The sequence below is a fragment of the Terrapene carolina genome, unplaced genomic scaffold (assembly GCF_002925995.2).
Source record: "Terrapene carolina triunguis isolate 2854851 unplaced genomic scaffold, T_m_triunguis-2.0 Scaffold136, whole genome shotgun sequence".
NCBI lineage: Eukaryota > Metazoa > Chordata > Testudines > Emydidae > Terrapene > Terrapene triunguis.
Window position 1 is genome coordinate 15198729 of NW_020664487.1, and position 17769 is coordinate 15216497.

The 17769-nt window shown below is 45.5% G+C and overlaps 1 protein-coding gene across 1 annotated transcript; it reads left to right on the top strand.

Annotated features, from left to right (window-relative positions):
• The first annotated feature begins 477 nt into the window (after nt 1-477).
• Nucleotides 478-13562, top strand: ARL9 (ADP ribosylation factor like GTPase 9). The gene is made up of 3 exons (XM_026653349.1): nt 478-682; nt 10885-11060; nt 12106-13562. The coding sequence occupies exons 1-3, from the start codon at nt 493-495 to the stop codon at nt 12283-12285; spliced, it is 546 nt and encodes a 181-aa protein (XP_026509134.1). The 5' UTR covers nt 478-492; the 3' UTR covers nt 12286-13562.
• Nucleotides 13563-17769: the final 4207 nt, after the last annotated feature.

Here is a 17769-nt window from a genome sequence, read left to right on the forward strand (position 1 = left end):
TCATTACCACTTGACTGGCTCTGTAAGTTTCAATGTTGTGCTAATAGGTCTGGCGGCTGGAGGCTTTTTCACTTTTAAGTTACTAGATCCTCTCTGGAGGAAGACTCACCAGGCAGCAGCAGCTGGCTGTGGGAGCCTGCAGGAAGGGTCAGAACAGGGATAAGAAGAGGCGGGAGGGTGGACACCAAGACCCAGGGGGTGCCCCAAATTTTCAGGTGTCCTACGCAGCCATGTATGCTGCGTATGCCGAAGGACGTCCCTGCATTTCTGAGCCTTTCTATTCCTAGTGCCGGCATAGGCCCCTACTGCATTCATCTTGCTAGAGTTTGACAAATATTTGGGTTTTTTCTCTTATAGCCACACACAGACAGATCAGTTCTCTTGCTTCCTTGTATGCTAGCCCTACAAAATGTTTAATGCTTCATAGCGTGATTCTCTGCAGACTTGTATGCTGACCAGCCTACTCACCCTCTTCCTGCTGCACTAGTGAACATGCTGCTCCTTATTTCACAGGGAAAACCCCAAAGCAAACAGATATTAGTATTGGGCCTGGATGGAGCAGGGAAAACCAGTGTTCTCCACTCACTGGCCACAAATCATGTGAAGCGAAGTACAGCTCCCACAGAGGGCATCAACGCGGTCTGCATCAACACCGAAGAGGCCAAGATGGAATTCTTAGAAAGTAAGTGCGTGCATTTTAATAAGCAACACAAGGAAAATTCTCATTATACTTAATGGGAGCTTTGCTTTAGAAAGAACGCTTAGACCCTTCGTTTTTTTAATGCTTTATTTAGGAAGTTTTAACAAGTTTACAGATCCTTGCCACATAAGTATCAGAAACAAAATAATCATTACAGCAGCGAGTTTTTTGTCTAAAGAGACATTATACAGGAATATAGTAATCAGATCTTTCTGTTTAACAGGGTGAGCATCATTACAACACCTACAACATGTCGTTTCTAGTGATTTTTTTAAATTGAGTGAAATCTCTCTATACACGTATTTAACAGACCAGGCATGTCTATCAAATGGTACTATTAAAAAAAATGGATGGGGGTGCTGGGTTTTTTGCAATATTTTTTCTGAGTATAAAATAAAAGGTGACCAAATATCTGTCTGTCCTCTTTCTATTTTGCTGGGTACATAGTTGGTGTCTTATTTTTTTTATAACCACAACCTCCCTTTTTTCTAACCATCCCTCTATAAACCCTCCATTTTTAATCCTTCCAATTTCAGAGATGTGCTATCACACTGTCCTCTGGGACACTGTGAAGACACTATGGCTACAGTGCTTACTAACGGATTACATCTTTCTACATTGTTCCTTGCTTAAGAAAATACATTGGCATCAAAGTGCATGAGTGTGTGCACATATGCTAAATGGAAATATGGAGCCAAATTCATTTCTGGCATAGCTCCAGTGAAGTTATACTAGGGATGACTTTGGCTGAGTGTGAGAGAACGCTAATGTAACCCCAGACAATGACACTGTTGAAGAAAGTTGTGTTTTACAGCTATGAATTAGTGTTTTTCACTAGAGAACGTGTCTAGCTAAGTCTAGTGTTGGGACGAGGGCTAGGTAATCACTCTAAGGCTAGGACAGAATAAGGAATCTCTGATGTTTGTAAAGTTTTTACCACAGGAACTCTAACTGTTCTAATTCTTAATGACCATTACACTGGAGCCCCTTTGGACTCTGGCTAATCCCTTCCTTTCTCCAGACAGGGTGGACTCTGCATGCAGACTGAGTCTACAAACAGGAAACTGCTGTGACCACTTTGGAGATTTTAAAATAGGGTGACCAGATCACTCAGGTAAAATATCGGGACGGGGGGGGGGGGGCGGAGCAAAAAAAAAATGGCGGCAGAGCAAAAAAACAACCCCCCCTTTCCTCCTCCCTCTGCAAGTGCTGGAGGGAGGCCCCGGAGGCGCAGGGGGAGCGCGGGGCCGGGGTGAGTGAGAGTCCGGCCTGGCCCCGAGTGCAGGCAGGACTCAGTCGGGCGGTACCTAGAGGGAGAGGAGGGGGGCGGCCCGCGGGGCCAGGCGGCGGCTGTTCTCCCCCCCTGGGCAGCGGGACTCGGGAGCAGCCGCTGCTGCAGCTCCCACTGCCGTGGGGGGAGGAAGCGGCCGATGGCCAAGCTCGGCGGCTGCGGCTCTGGCGCCCGTGAACCCCCCGAGCCCGGGCCTGCTGCGGGGACCCAGCAGTGCGCACGCTGCGCCCAGCCCCAGGCCAGTCGCGTCTGGGCTGCTGCCCAGCTGGTGCTATCCCGTGGCGGCACCGGAGTGGGGGCAGCAGGCCCCAGCCCCCCCGTCCTGCTCGGGTCCCGCAGGGGAACGAACGGGGCTGGGCCAGACTCTCACTCACCCTGGCCCCGCACTCCCCTTGCGTCTCCGGAGCCTCCCTCCAGCGCTTGTGGCGGGAGGAGGAATGGCGTGCCTGGGGAAGAGGTGGGGATTCGGGGAGGGAGCCAATGGGGGAAGGAAGGGGTGGAGTCGGGGCGGGGGGGGCGCGAGCTCTTCCGGGCTCCGGAGCCTTTGCTTGTTTGTCCAGTGTCCCGACCTAACATTGGTTGGGACGCGGGACAAACAAGCAAATATCGGGACAGTCCCGATAAAATCGGGACGTCTGATCACCCTATTTTAAAAACTTAATTTTCATGGGGAAAAATGTACAATAGTTCAGTGTATGAAAACAGTCAAGCAACTTTGTTTCTGGCTATAGTACGTTCAAGTTATTTGTAATATCCAACTGAAACAGTTTCTTAATAGGGCCCTGATCCTCAAAGCATCCACTGAGAGGTATTTAGCACATGCACCTTCCATTGACTTGGAAGGAAGTGGAGGATGCTCTGGCTGAGCCCAAAGCATGCATTATATTAATATCCAAAGCAGTTTTGTATAGTGGAACTGCTTGGTTCAGGTGACTGGCAGTACTTGACAGAACCTTTCCTTTCAGAGTTGCCCTTTCCTATCCAGGCCTGGCTGGTAGTAACTGATGTTTGTTGCTAACTGGTGGCTCTTTAGTGACCTCTGTGAAATGAGATGTCTTTGTTCAGTTTCTGTCAGTCAAATCTGCACCGCCCTATCTAATCTATTTACTTATGTGGCCTGTGGTATTTTCTGTGTTATGCACACATGCTGAACCAGGAGAATGTTGGCAAACGTTAAAACCGCATTACCAAATCCAGCACACATGTTCCAAGCACATTTTAAAAATACTTATAACTTTAACAGATCATAACCACCAAAAGGCAGGCCCAGCTGTAACCACGGGATTATCTCTACCCCAAATGTCTAGTTCTTACTATGTACCGTGGATGTGCTAGAGCTGTTAGAGAAAAGTTACTTTCTTTTCTTGATAATTGAAAAGGTATATTTTTTTCCATGTTCTTTGTTCTGGAAACTACTGATCTGTTTTGACTAAAATTTAAGGGGAACAATGTCACTCCCAGATGAAGAACATCCCTGCCTATATTCAGCCAGAACAGAAAAGATTAACAAATTGTAAGCAACAGAATGGAAACCTTTATGTAACTTTGCTCATGCTCCACCTATAATAATAACTGAATGTACATAGAGACGGGTTCTGTTCTCTAGAACGGGTGGGGTGTGTTGGCAGGGCAGTCTATAGAAGGTTATGGTGTTACCTGTTTACCTCATTGGTGGATAAATAGAAGTTTCCTGGTCTGTCAGGCCAGCATCTTTTATGAGAACTAAAAGGAACCAAGCAAACAGAAATCCAGTATTTAGAAAATATAGGGCCAGATTTTTAAAGGTATTCAGGTGCCTAGTGGGATTTTCAAAAGTGTCTGTGCAGGGACGGTTGATTTTTAAATCAGTGATTTAAATCAGCAAGCAGGAAGCTTTGATTTAAATAATCAATTTTAATTTTGTTTTGTATTTGTACTTTCTAGTTATATTCCTAAAGAAAGGCTGAGGTATGTTTTGGTACTACTTTTTTGCTAACCAGGAGAATATACCATAGCGATACATAGTTATTTAAGCAATTATATAGCTTTGCTTACATTTACTCAGATTCTTAATTTTTACTTCTTTTTATTATGTTAGAAAATATGGACACATTTCTCCTTTACTAGATGATAATTATTTGTTTACTTGTGATCTATGTCAGGCTGCATTTGGATGGAAAATGGAATTCAATTAAATGCACAAAATCAGCATTTTAAAATTTTCTGTTAGCTAAATAAAACTACCCTGCTAGATTCATGAGGGAAAAAAATTAAGTTGATCAAAACATGTTTTGTTTTTAAAACTGATTTAATAAACAAAGGAAGTATGATCTGTAGCTAGTGCATTGAACTGATTGATTCTGGTCACCATGTCCTTCAAGATTTTAGAACTAGCAGATCTCAACCTCTCATGCTTCAGTTTTATTCATAGATTGGTGAACAAACTTTCCTCCTTTTTCAGCTCTAGTTGTTTTTTTAACTTTGAATGCGCTAGTCATTTAACTGAACTAATTGAATAAACGGAAATAAAGAAAATATTCTCTCTGCACTTGCAGAAGAGGCTACTGCTGTCTTGCACTACTGCTGTTTAGCACTTCAGCAAACTCTGCTTAGCCAGAGACTTGCACCAGTTCAGTGGTCTGACTGTCTTTAAAACTTGGCAGCAAACAAGTATTGCTTGAATATTATTTTTTTATGTAATGAAAATGGTTTAAATAGATTATAGTAAAGTTTAGGCCTTAACTGAAATTGTCATTATATGAGATTTGTTTGAACAGATATACTTTGTTTCTTTTTAAAAAATTAACTTCAATAAAAAAATTGATATATATATATATATTTTTTAAAATCTCGTTATCTACCTGGCTATTTAGGTGCTTTCAAAAACACCACTAGGAGCTTAAATACCTTTAAAATCTGTGTGCCACTGTGTCACTATCTCCATAGCAATTAATGATGTGTCTGTGGGAGAGGCCACTGTAATATTTCCAGACTGGGAGCACCTGACTCCTGGTGGTAGAGTAGGATTTAAAGGATGCAGCAATCCTTAGCATTCATGAGGAAGAAGGGATTTAGAGAGAGGAAGGATGGCCCAGTGGCTAGGGCAAGCCTAGGACTTGAGCGATCTGGGTAAATTCCTTGCTCTGACACAGACTCTCTGTGTGACTTTGGGCAGACCACTTAGGCTCTGTGTGTGTAACACTTAGGCTCCCCATCTGTAAAATAGGAATTATTTGGGGAAAGTGTCCCTTTCCAGATTCCAGAAACATCCGGGTTCTAACCGCCACCAGCTGCCTCCAACACCTGTATCTTCACCACCCAGCCCTGAAAACTACGACCCTTACCCACTGCACTCAACCCCCATCACCATGCAGTACAGCCATCCTGAAGTGCAGCACTCATTGCACAGCACTCCAGACAGGACATACACAAATCTGTGATTGTACCATTCCCCACCCCACCCCCTTGCCCTTTCTGTTTCCCAAACAGTTGTGTTTCTTTCAATAAATGAATTTTCTTTTCAATAAATGGATTTTTTGGCTTTGAAAACATTCTTTATTATTGCATAAAGTAAAAGATACCTTAGCCCAGGAAAGAAACAGGCACTGCAAATCAGCATAGCAAACACAGATACCTACTAACATTGTAACCACTGCACTTCACTCCCGTGCAGGGCACCAGACATTACTGCTGGTTTTCAGCCTCAAATTGCTCCCTCAAGGCATCCCTAATCCTTGCAGCCCCGTGCTGGGCCCCTCTAATAGCCCTGCTCTCTGGCTGTGCAAATTCAGCCTCCAGGTGTTGAACCTCAGAGGTCCATGCCTGACCGAATCTTTCACCCTTCCCTTCACAAATATTATGGAGGGTACAGCACGCGGATATAACCGCGGGGATGCTGTGTTCGGCCAAGTCCAGCTTCCCATACAGAGATCGCCAGCGGCCCTTTAAACAGCCAAAAGCACACTCCACAGTCATTCGTCACCGGCTCAGCCTGTAGTTGAACCGTTCCTTGCTGCTGTCAAGGCTCCCTGTGTAGGGTTTCATGAGCCACGGCATTAACGGGTAAGCAGGGTCTCCAAGGATCACAATGGGGATTTCGACTTCCCCTACTGTGATCTTCCGCTCTGGGAAAAAAGTCCCGGCCTGCAGCTTCCTGAACAGGCCAGTGTTCCAAAAGATGCGTGCGTCATGCACCTTTCCGGGCCAGCCTGTGTTAATGTCCATGAAACGCCCACGGTGATCCACAAGCACCTGGAGAACCATAGAGAAATACCCCTTCCGATTAACGTACTCGGATCCTAGGTGGGGTGGTGCTAGAATAGGAATATGCGTCCCATCTATCGCCCCTCCACAGTTAGGGAACCCTATTTATGCAAAGCCATCCACAATGTCCTGCACGTTACCTGGAGTCATGGTTCTTCTGAGCAGGATGTGATTAATGGCCCTGCAAACTTGCATCAACACGATTCCAACGGTCGACTTTCCCACTCCAAACTGGTTAGCGACCAATCGGTGCTGTCTGGAGTTGCCAGCTTCCAGATTGCAATAGCCACCCGCTTCTCCACCGGCAGGACAGCTCTCAATCTCGTGTCCTTGCGCCGCAGGGTGGGGGCAAGCTCCTCACACAGTCCCATGAAAGTATCAGAGGGGTAGCCGTGTTAGTCTGGATCTGTAAAAAGCAACAAAGAGTCCTGTGGCACCTTCTAGACTAACAGACGTATTGGAGCATAAGCTTTCGTGGGTGAATACCCACTTTGTCAGACGCATGTATTCACCCACGAAAGCTTATGTTCCAATACATCTGTTAGTCTAGAAGGTGCCACAGGACTCTGTTGCTTTTTACAGTCCCATGAAAGTGGCTTTTCTGATCCGAAAGTTCTGCAGCCACTGCTCGTCATCCCAGACTTGCATGACGATGTGATCCCACCACTCGGTGCTTGTTTCCCGAGCCCAAAAGCGGCGTTCCACGGTGCTGAGCATGTCCGTGAAGGCCAGAAGCGATTTTGTGTCGTACGCGTTACGCGACTCGCTATCATCGTCAGACTCCTCACTGTCACTTTGGATCTTAAGGAATAGCTCAACTGCCAAACGTGATGTGCTGGAGAGACTCGTCAGCATACTCCTCAGCAGTTCGGGCTCTATTTCCCGCAGACAGATCGCGCTGCACAGAAACCGTTGAAAGATGGCGTTGAAAGATGGCGCTAAATGGTTCCAAATGTGGACGGAAACACAGGGATTGCTGGGATGCGAAGCGATGCATTACGGGGTGTTGGGACAGGACCCACAATGCCCCGCCCCACCCTGGCCCCTTCCCACAACCCATGGCGCCAGAATGGGAAGAGGTGCTCTGTGGGATAGCTGCCCGTAATGCATCGCTCCCAATGCCGCTGCAAGTGCCGCAAATGTGGCCATGACAGTGCGCTGGCAGTGTGGACCGACTGCAGCGCTTCCCCTACTCAGCTGTACGAAGGCAGCGCTGTACATCTGCAAGTGTAGCCATACCCTGGGTGCCCTAATTCCAGCTGTTTTTTCTGCAGTTCCCAAACCTTCCAGCCTCCGTCCATAACTTGTGTGTCCAGATCTGTGTTTTCAGAACAAAATTCCAGGGCTTGCTGGAAATCTAGAAGCTGCATAAAACAGAGTGACTTTCAAATCAATATAAATCAGAGATATTATCATGGCTGGTGTTATCTGTGTTTGTGTTTAATTCAAGGAATCCTCCTTTTTCGAATGTACCTGAAGCTGCTCCAAAATTTCTGGCCTGCACTGGACCCTGGCCCTTGCTGCAGATTTTAGATCCAGCGTGGTGCCCAATACACAGACAGGGCCCTGCATTTAAGCAGACGTGACCTCCCTCCCCCCGAAACAAGTGAAGAATTCCACCCCCCCTTGACCAATATGAACATTCAAAGGATTTGAAGTCAATTGTATGCTGACATCACAGGCCTGGTCAGCACTGGAGGTTTTTCTACCTTGAGTTAATTAATTGCCAATTAACTCAAGATTGTGAACATCTTGGCCTGGTCTTCAGTAGGAGAAATGGTGTGTTCTTAACTTGAATAAGCTAACTTTTGGTATGTCTTCACTGCACAGTTAACCTGGGCTCTTACCTGGGTGTTAGCCCAAATCCCTACCAGCCACCCAGAAAAGCATCTGAGCTGGGTTTGGAGCCTGGGAGAGCTGACCCCCTACGGGTACAAGCTAGAACCTGGGCTCCAGTTTATGCTGGAGTAGCTTGTGTTCGTTCTCTGAACCAGGGGCATAGTTGTGGCGTTGGGGAAAAAGCTGAGCTACCACCATCTGTCATTGCCTGTCCACCTGAAAGTCGGGGCCCACCGAAATTTCCACTCCTAGCCACGCCACTGCTCTGAACTGGCATAAGCTATACCAGTAGAAGCACTTTTATACCAATATAGCCGTGCCCACAGCAGGAGGATTTTGCCAGTTTAACTAAACTGGTGTGTTAAACTGGCAGAACCTGTAAGTGTAGCCCAGGCCTGAGCTCACTTGAGTTAAGAACACACCTTTTGTCCTAGTGAAGGCACCCCTTTTGAAAGGCTCGTTTCTTCTAGGCTACAAACGATTGTCATTTGTCCCAGGAAAATGGCTCTGCCAAACTACAAACGTTCAGTGTGTTAAAGTACCTCGAGTTAATGGACAGTCAGTTAACTTGAGGTACAAAGGTTTGGTGAAGACATGTAAAAACAAGCTGCCGTTTTCCAGGCCTCAGTCACTCCACAGTAGTACCCAAGATGGCTGATCTCGTGTGTAAGGGGGACCGACCCTTGTTCCACAATTGTGTGAATGCCCTGTGAGTTCAGATATACAAATACAATGCAGCAAAACCACTGCTGAGGTGCCAGGGGCATCCCAGGGGTTGTGATGATACCACAACCCACATGAACCCCACACATGCAGTCAGAAGCCGGTCGGGTGACTGTGTGTTTAGCCCTATGGTCCAGGCTTACCTGTGTAGTAAGATGTATAATAGCCTAACCCTCTATCCCAGTTGTATAAAGTCTGTAGGAATCTGGATGCACAGTGGGTGCAGGATTGTGCTTACTCAGTGCATATACTGCTGTGCCCTGCCATGCAGGAGAACCCAGATCTTATTCCTAGCTCTGTCGTCACACTGTCCTGCGGAGCAGATACGGGAGGGGCTTTGGAAGCCATGTGTCCAGACCTAGGACTTGTCTACACTACCACTTAAGTCGATGTAACTTGTGTCGCTCAGGGGTGTGAAAAAGCCACCCCAAGTGACGCAAGTTACGTTGACTTAAAGCGGTGTCCACACCGTTGTGGTGGAGTAATTATGCCGACATGAAAGCGCTCTCCTGTCAGCATAGCACGTCTTCAGGCGTTCTACACCGTCGCAGCTGTGCTGATACAGTGTGGTAGTGTAGACTAGCCCCGAGGCAGTGCCTCTTGCCATTCAGCATCAGTGTGTCCAGCTGGGCTCCCCCAGGAGAACAGCTTCTCTGAGCCAGGAGGCGTTGGTGCTGCGACAGGCGCCTGGGGCTGGGAAGTGTCAAGCAGAATAGAAAGGTCGGTTGTGAACATGGGACAGAACTATTGCTGGCTCTGACATTGACTCTTACCCCTTGATGGCTCTGAAAAACCCACTTCCCCTCTGTGCGTCAGTCTCCCTAGCTGTGTATTACCTCTGAGGGTGTTTGTGAGGATCAGTCAGGCCTACGTTTACAAATGTGCATGCTCACTTTAGGTAGCCACCATGATGCACCAAGGGGCCTGATTTCCAGAGGTGCGGAGCACCCACAGCCTCCATTCTAATCGGTTAGAGTTTTGCACTTCTGAAAATCAAGCCCCAGATGTCTTATGTTGGAAGGACGGGGGCCCAACTCAGTGACCATTTGTGAAATATTTGGCCCCCATGTTTGCAAAGCATGCTATAAATGCAACATATTTATAGTTGTAATAATCCACAGAGGCGTTCTGTTGTTCAGCACTCTGTTAGTAACTAGTTGAAATTCTATGGCCTGTGTTAAACAGGAGATCAAACTAAATGTTCTAATTGTTCCTTAATATACATCAGCCTCCACTAGAGCATTGCAATGACTTTGAAGTTTGCCTAAGAGGAAGCTTGTACATTCTGATCCTCTGGTCACTTAAAAGAGTGGACCAGGCAAGCTGCGCAGAGTAGCAGTGCATGATCACTCCTGTGACAGACCCTTGTACTGCGGGATTGCTCCGACTGAAATCCACAGGCAATGCAAAAGTCCTCTTTGCAGATTGGAGCAGGCTGAGCTCAGTTATGTTACTGGTGGATGACTCAGCCGAGTAGTTGGGAGGTCTAGTGTTGCAGTCCTTGTATTGGAGACAGCTTAACTCAGGATCCAGAAGCTATTAGGGTCGGTAAAATGTATCCGAAGCAATGACTTTCACCTAGTGTACAGGAATAGTTCTGTGAGTTCACTGGGATTTTCTTCTTAAGCACCTATGGCTGTGCATCTTGACTGTAGTAGGGAGGGCTCAGCACTTTTGAAAAAAACAGATCCTGGGTGTCTCAAGTCAGATCCCCAAACCGAGAGACCCCCAGAACTAGAGGAAATGTTTGAAAATGTTAGGCCTTAATAAAAGAGCAAGCACTTGGACGTAGTCTTTTGTAGGAATGTTTTCAGGGAGAGAATCTGCTATTCTGTCTAGCTTCCCCCACTCCCTTTTCCCCAAAAAACAGAGAGAGAGAGAGACAGAGACTGAGGACAGCTTAACATTTGAAAAATAAGGAGATGATATTTTGATTAGGTGCCTTTATATTTAGGAACTGTTAAGGGATAACAAAAGTACATAAAATCAAATATTCTCTAATCTGAATATCTTGTGTTCACATTGCATATCTTGTAGCTGCATTGCTTGGGTTACTAACAGAGTGCTCTGCCATACTGTTCTCTTTCAGTTGGGGGCAGCGAATCTTTGCGTTCCTATTGGAAGATGTACCTGCCCAGGGTTCTAGTGCTGATATACGTTGTGGATTCAGCAGATCATGAGCGCTTCCCTTTGGCTAAACAGCTTCTTCATCAGTTGATCCAAAATGACTCCACTCTGCCCGTGGTGATCCTAGCCAATAAACAGGTAAAAGGGAAACTTAAACCTCTCCAAACACATTTGAACCTTTAAAGACCAGGCATTTCAGAAGCTGATCTTCAATTTTGTGCTTCCCAATTGCAGATGAAAACAATCTCTGGATTGGTTTTGCACTCACAGTTTAGGTCAGGTGCTTAGATATCCATATGACCTAAGTGGGAGTGTAAATAATTGCACATGTGAAATTGTGTGTGCAATTTGCAGGTGCAAAAATGGAGAACTGGCTAACCCTGATTGACAGCTTGGACCTGAAGGCTCAGCAATGCGTCTGTACAGTGTCATAGGAAAATACTATTTAATTTAGGGGCTGGAGGGGATTTATCTCTATGTTTCACGTTACCTACTAGCGTCCACTTAGTGGATCCCAAATGATTCTTTATATTAGGCACTTTGTGTTTCATAGAATGGGTGCATAGCTGAAGGAACGTGGAAACTGCAATATGCTTTCTCTCAACTAGACACATTTTCTCCTACCTAATGCACTAAAATACAGAAGATAACTTTGTATTCCTTGGCTGCTCTGCGCCCTGTATTGAATCACACCTATATTAGATCAATATGACAAAGAAAATGCCTGTTTTTTTCTAAAACAAGATACTCTTATCTTACTAAAACCCTGTTTGTTTCTTCTGCTTTGCCTCAGCTTTTCTAATGACTTGACTTTTACTTGGGCCAGGCATCTGTCTGATGGGTGGGCACTTCCAGAAATCCATTGGGTCCTGTTACCAGTGGGGACTCTCAAGTTCAGGGATGAGCCTTGGTGTCAGAGACATTGGAACAGCATAAAACAGGATCATGCCCTTGGATTGTATGGAGCTAGCCAGATTTTCAAAAGGCCGAAGGGTTTTGGGAGCACAGATCACAGAGACAATAGGAATTTATGCTCCGAAATCCATTAGACACTTTTGAAAATCTTCCCCTCAATTCACAGTATTCACTCTCAATGTACTGGTCTTTGCCTCAGAGCTTGAATGGTGTAATTGGTGTTTATAAGGGATGCAAGTAACAGAGTTGTTTTGTCTTTGTTGGTCAGGATCTCAAAGGTGCATATTGCATCACAGACATTCATGATGCTCTGGCATTGTCTGAAATGGGAGATGAGAGAAAGATGTTCCTGATTGGAACCCACGTGGCAGAGGATGGCTCCGAGATCTCTTCCAGCATGAAGGATGCCAAGGAACTGATTGCGCAGCTGGTTTCAGAAACTCAGTGACAACTGTTCTCCTGGGAGCAGTAATGGGATACTGTGTTATTGTACTGCCAGCTTGCAGCCACAATAGTTTCACTTTCAAATCAAAATATGTGGCATTATTTTTCCTAACACGTGGAGTTTATATGAAAATGATGTCAATTTGTTACGAACATCTATTTTATTTAGGGTTTGCAGTTTAAAATATCTTTGAAAAGCAGTGTATTTTATTTTTTTTTTTAATATTTGTAGGGTGGGGGAAGTTTCAATAAGACAGAGTTAATGGGAGATGCAGTTTAGAAACACTGAGCCAGATCCTCAGCTGTTATAAATCAACCTTGTTCAATTAACTTCAATTACATGACACTGATTTACACCAGCTGAGGAGCTGAGCCTGAAATTGTTTGTTTCTATGTTTTACAAAATCCTAATAACAATGATTTCTGCACTTTAAAATATGAAAACATTCCCCCACAGTGTTGGGACGGTTAAGATTGTTCAGAAGTGGCTAGCAATTTTGGATGCCCCAATTTCTGAATGTCCAGCTTGACACCTTTGAAAAGGGCTGTTTTTCAGAGGGTGGCCATTTGTCACTTTCTGGAAATCAGGCCCTTTTACGGTGTCTTGAGTTGGGCACCCAAAATCACTAATCCCTTTTGAAAAGCTTGGCTCGTAGCCTTTTGTTAGTGTGTGAAAACCAGGAAGTGAAACTGAGAAGGCAGAAACCACTGTCTAAGGGTTTCTTTGACTATAGAAGATAGTTTCAACAGTATAACTTACAGTGAGAATTTAAACCTGTTTAGTTAGTGGTGCAAACGGCTGTAGGGACACTTATTTTAGTTTGAGTGGCTTATTTTGGTTTATTTTAATTCAACTAGGAACCTGTTTAAGCTAAACTGAAATTAGCCATTCTTTATACCAGATAAAGCTGTCCAGCCACCCCTCTTGCATTAGTTTAACTATATTGGGGTTAAAGACAATTAAAGTTATTTCAGGGCAAGTTGACAAGCCCTGAACTAAGTCAAATGCCAAAAGTAAACAAACAGTATCAAAGATGAAAAATAAATCACATTTTAAAAATTACTTCGGCTATTTACAGATAAGGAAAACAGTTTGTTCATTATGTTCATCTTGCCATTGTCTCTTTAATTTAAAGAATGTACCTCCTTAAGAATATGTAGAAAATACTGTAAATACCAAACAAAGGTTTTGTAACAGCAGATACTGTACAAAGGTTTTGTAGCAGCAGCCTTTCCATTTGTCCACTGAAACAGTTATATAAAGCAGAACCTTTTACCGTAGTCACATGTCTGAGTTTCATTTATCTGGCCAGACTGCTCAGCTGATATTCCAGAACCTCCCGATGGTCTGGTAGAGTTAGTTTTAGGTTTTATTACACTCTGGTATTGTTAATGTCAAAATCCTGGTCCCAGCCTTCCCACTCTCTTTCTCCAAAGACCTCTTTTCCTCTGCTTTGCACACATCTCCTGTTCTAGGCTGCTGCTTCACCTCCCACCTCCTGAACTCAGCTCAGGCAGCTAGCACTTTCCCCCTGGTTAACAGTGACTGCCTGCAACCATTCCTTGGGCCACTCCTGTTAGTTGATTGGCTGGGGAAAGGAAGGGGGTTCAAACTCTCTCTCATGCTGCTTGTTGGGGAGGGTAAGTGTGTTCATTTCAAACCTCGGTCTCTGTCCAGTTTCCAACCTCACCATTCCGCCTGTATAGTGCTGAACCCCTAGCTCCAGGAGCAGCTCTGACCCAAAATATTGGTCTTTACTGACTTAAAGAACAGACCAAAACTGATTTTTCTGCCAGATAGACTACTGGAGCAGAACTTGAACCAAATTCGGTGACACCACTACTGCTTTGTTTCCCTGCCCTTTGCCCTAAGCTGAGCAAGAGGTGATGATAGCTCAAAACAGAGGTTATGGACTTAATACAGAAATTACTTGGTAAAATTCTTTGGCCTGTGAGCTATGCAGGAGGTCAGATTGACTGATCATAATGGTATCTTCTGGCCTTAGAACATAAGAACGGCCATACTGGGTCAGACCAAGGTCCATCTAGCCCAGTATCCTGCCTTCTGACAGTGGCCAATGCCTGGTGCCCCAGAGCGAATGAACAGAATAGGTAATCATCAAGTGATCCATCCCTGTTGCCCATTTCCAGCTTCTGGCAAACAGAGGCTAGGGACACCATCCCTGTCCATCCTGGCTAATAGCCATTGATGGACCTATTCTCCATGATCTTATCTAGTTCTTTTTTGAACCCTGTTATAGTCTTGGCATTCACAACATCCTCTGGCAAGGAGTTCCACAGGTTGACTGTGTGTTGTGTGAAAAAATACTTCCTTTGGTTTGTTTTAAATCTTCTGCCTACTAATTTAGTTTGGTGACCCCTAGTTCTTGAGAAGGAGTAAATAACACTTCCTTATTTACTTTCTCCACACCAGTCATCATTTTATAGACCTCTATCATATCCCTCCTTAGTCGTCTCTTTTCCAAGCTGAAAAGTCCCAGTCTTATTAATCTCTTCTCATAAGGAAGCCGTTCCATACCCCTCATCATTTTTGTCGCCCTTTTCTGAACCTTTTCCAATTCCAATATATCTTTCTTTTGAGATGGGGCGATCACATCTGTATGCAGTATTCAAGATGTGGGCACACCATGGATTTATATAGAGGCAATATGATAATTTTCTATCTTATTATCTATTCCTTTCTTAATGATTCCCAACACTCTGTTCGCTTTTTTGACTGCTGCTGCACATTGAGTGGATATTTTCAGAGAACTATCCACAATGACTCCAAGATCTTTCTTGAGTGGTAATAGCTAATTTAGACCCCATCATTTTATATGTATAGTTGGGATTATGTTTTCCAATATGCATTACTTTGCATTTATCAACATTGAATTTCATCTGCCATTTTGTTGCCCAGTCACCCAGTTTTGAGAGATCTTTTTGTAGCTCTTCGCAGTCTGCCAGGGACTTAACAGTCGTGAGTAGTTTTATATCATCAGCAAATTTTGCCACCTCACTGTTTACCCTTTTTTCTAGATCATTTATGAATATGTTAAATAGGACTGGGCTTAATACAGACCCCTGGGGGACACCTCTTACTTACCTCTCTCCATTCTGAAAACTGACCATTTATTCCTACCCTTTGTTTCCTGTCTTTTAACCAGTTACCAATCCATAAGAGGACCTTCCCTCTTATCCCATGGCAGCTTCCTTTGCTTAAGAGCCTTTGGTGAGGGACCTTGTTAAATGCTTTCTGAAAATCTAAGTACACTGGATCCCCCTTGTCCACATGCTTGTTAACCCCCTTAAAGAATTCTAGTAGATTGGTGAGGCATGATTTCCTTTACAAATACCATGTTGACTCTTCCCCTACAAATTATGTTCATCTATGTGCCTGACAATTCTGTTCTTTACTATAGTTTCAACCAGTTAACCAGGTACTGAAGTCAGGCTTACTGGCCTGTAATTGCCGGGATCACCTCTGGAGCCCTTTTTAAAAATTGGTGTCACATCCAGTCATTTGGTATAGAAGCTGATTTAAATGATAGGTTATAGACTACAGTTAAGAGTTCTGCAATAATCTGGGACAGTTCAGATTTGTCACCTAAAAAGAATGGCTGAGGTTTGGGAATCTCCCTCACATCCTCAGCCATGAAGACCGATGCAAAGAATTCATTTAGTTTCTCCGCAATTCCCTTATCATCCTTGAGTCCTCCTTTAGCATCTCGATTGTCCAGTGGCTCCACTGGTTGTTCAGCAGGCTTCCTGCTTCTGATGTACTTAAACATTTTTTTTGCTATTACTTTTGGAGTCTTTGGCTAGCTGTTCAAATTCTTTTTTGGCCTTCCTAATTATATTTTTACACTTCATTTGCCAGACTTTACGCTCCTTTCTATTTTCCTCACTAAGATTTAACTTCCACTTTTAAAGGATGCCTTTTTGCTTCTCACTGCTTCTTTTGCTTTGTTGTTTAGCCACAGTGGCACTTTTTTGGTTCTCTTACTATGTTTTTTAATTTGGGGGATACATTTAAGTTGAGCCTCTATTATGGTATCTTTAAAAAGTTTCCATGCAGCTTGCAGGGATTTCACTTTTTGCGCTGTATCCTTTAATTTCTGTTTAACTAACTTCCTCATCTTTGTGTAGTCCCCCTTTCTGAAATTAAGTGCTACCATATTGGGCTGCTGTGGTATTTTCCCCGTCACAGGGATGTTAAATTGCCAGGGCCCGTGCTTTGAGAAAAGTCTGTGTCCATGTCCTCATCACTATCGTGATCGTGCTGTCGACGCCTCCTTGCCTGCTTTTGCAGGTTCTGCACATACTACAGGATAATGCGCAAGGTGTTTACAATGCTCACAACAGCAGCGGTGAGCTGAGCGGGCTTGTAGCAGGGCGGACTCATCCCTGCAGCGCCTCCTGCTGGTCGTCTCTGGGAATTAGCTCACTTTCCAGCCAGGAGCACCCTCTGCAGGCCAGTGATCCGCCTTACTGCTGGCCCCCGTGTCCCTCCTGGACCCCGGTGCCCCTTTCTCCTGCCCCCTGGCAGTACCCCCACACTCTGGGTCTCCCCACCCAGGGGAACCCCCACCCACTAACCCCACCTCACCTCAGTGCAAGGCTACTGCCAGTCACCATCTAGCCCCCACTCCCTGGGGCAGACTGCAGTATACACCAATCATCACAGGCAAGGTTGGGTTTGGACCTGCTGCCTTTGCCTACCCCTGGGCTACCCTCTGCAACCCCCAGTACCTGTTGGCCTTATGCTAGGCCGCAGCCTGGGGCTTTCCAGGCTGCAGCTCCTCAGCCTGTCCCCAGCCCTGCTCCACTCAGGTACCCTGTCTCTAGCTCCCTGCAGCCAGGCCCTTCTCCCTCTGAATGCAGAGAGAGACTCTACTGAGCTCCTGGCGCCCAGCCTCTTTATATAGGCCAGCTGGGGCCTGATTGGGGCATGGCCCAGCTGCAGCTGTTTCCCCAATCAGCCTCGTAGTTTTTCGCCTGCCCCAGCCCTCTTCCAGGGCTGTCTTTAAACCCCTCTGGGCAGGAGTGGGTAACCACCCCGCTACAGGGCTCCATGCTCGCCGTGGTATGGCATCTGCAGGAGAGCAGAGTTGCAGCGGAAGCGGTGGATGACGACGGATGCCACGAGAATGGCTATTTATACTGAACGACGAGAGGACCTGCGAGGTGGATTCAGGGCACCAGGAGAGCAGCGTTGCAGGGGAAGCGGTGGATGACTGAGCTCATTTACTCTATTGAGCTCAGTCATCATCTACTCAATTGAGACTGAGCTCATTTACAACAGCAGGAGGAGAGCAGAGTTGCAGCGGAAGCGGTGGATGATGATGGTTTGCACACCTACTGCACCGTCTGCTGCCAGCAGCACCCAGGACACAACAGCGGCGGTGACGGTGAGCTGAGCTGAGTGGGGCTCCATGCTTGCCGTGGTATGGCATCTGCATGGAAAAAAGGCGCGAAATGATTGTCT

Bases quoted from the DNA above. Each gene is read 5' to 3' on its own strand.
- ARL9 (XM_026653349.1), top strand. From the start codon at position 493: ATGCTGCTCCTTATTTCACAGGGAAAACCCCAAAGCAAACAGATATTA. The intron at 683-10,884 runs GTAAGTGCGTGC...GTTCTCTTTCAG, and splicing joins CAAGATGGAATTCTTAGAAA to TTGGGGGCAGCGAATCTTTG. The intron at 11,061-12,105 runs GTAAAAGGGAAA...TTTGTTGGTCAG, and splicing joins TGATCCTAGCCAATAAACAG to GATCTCAAAGGTGCATATTG.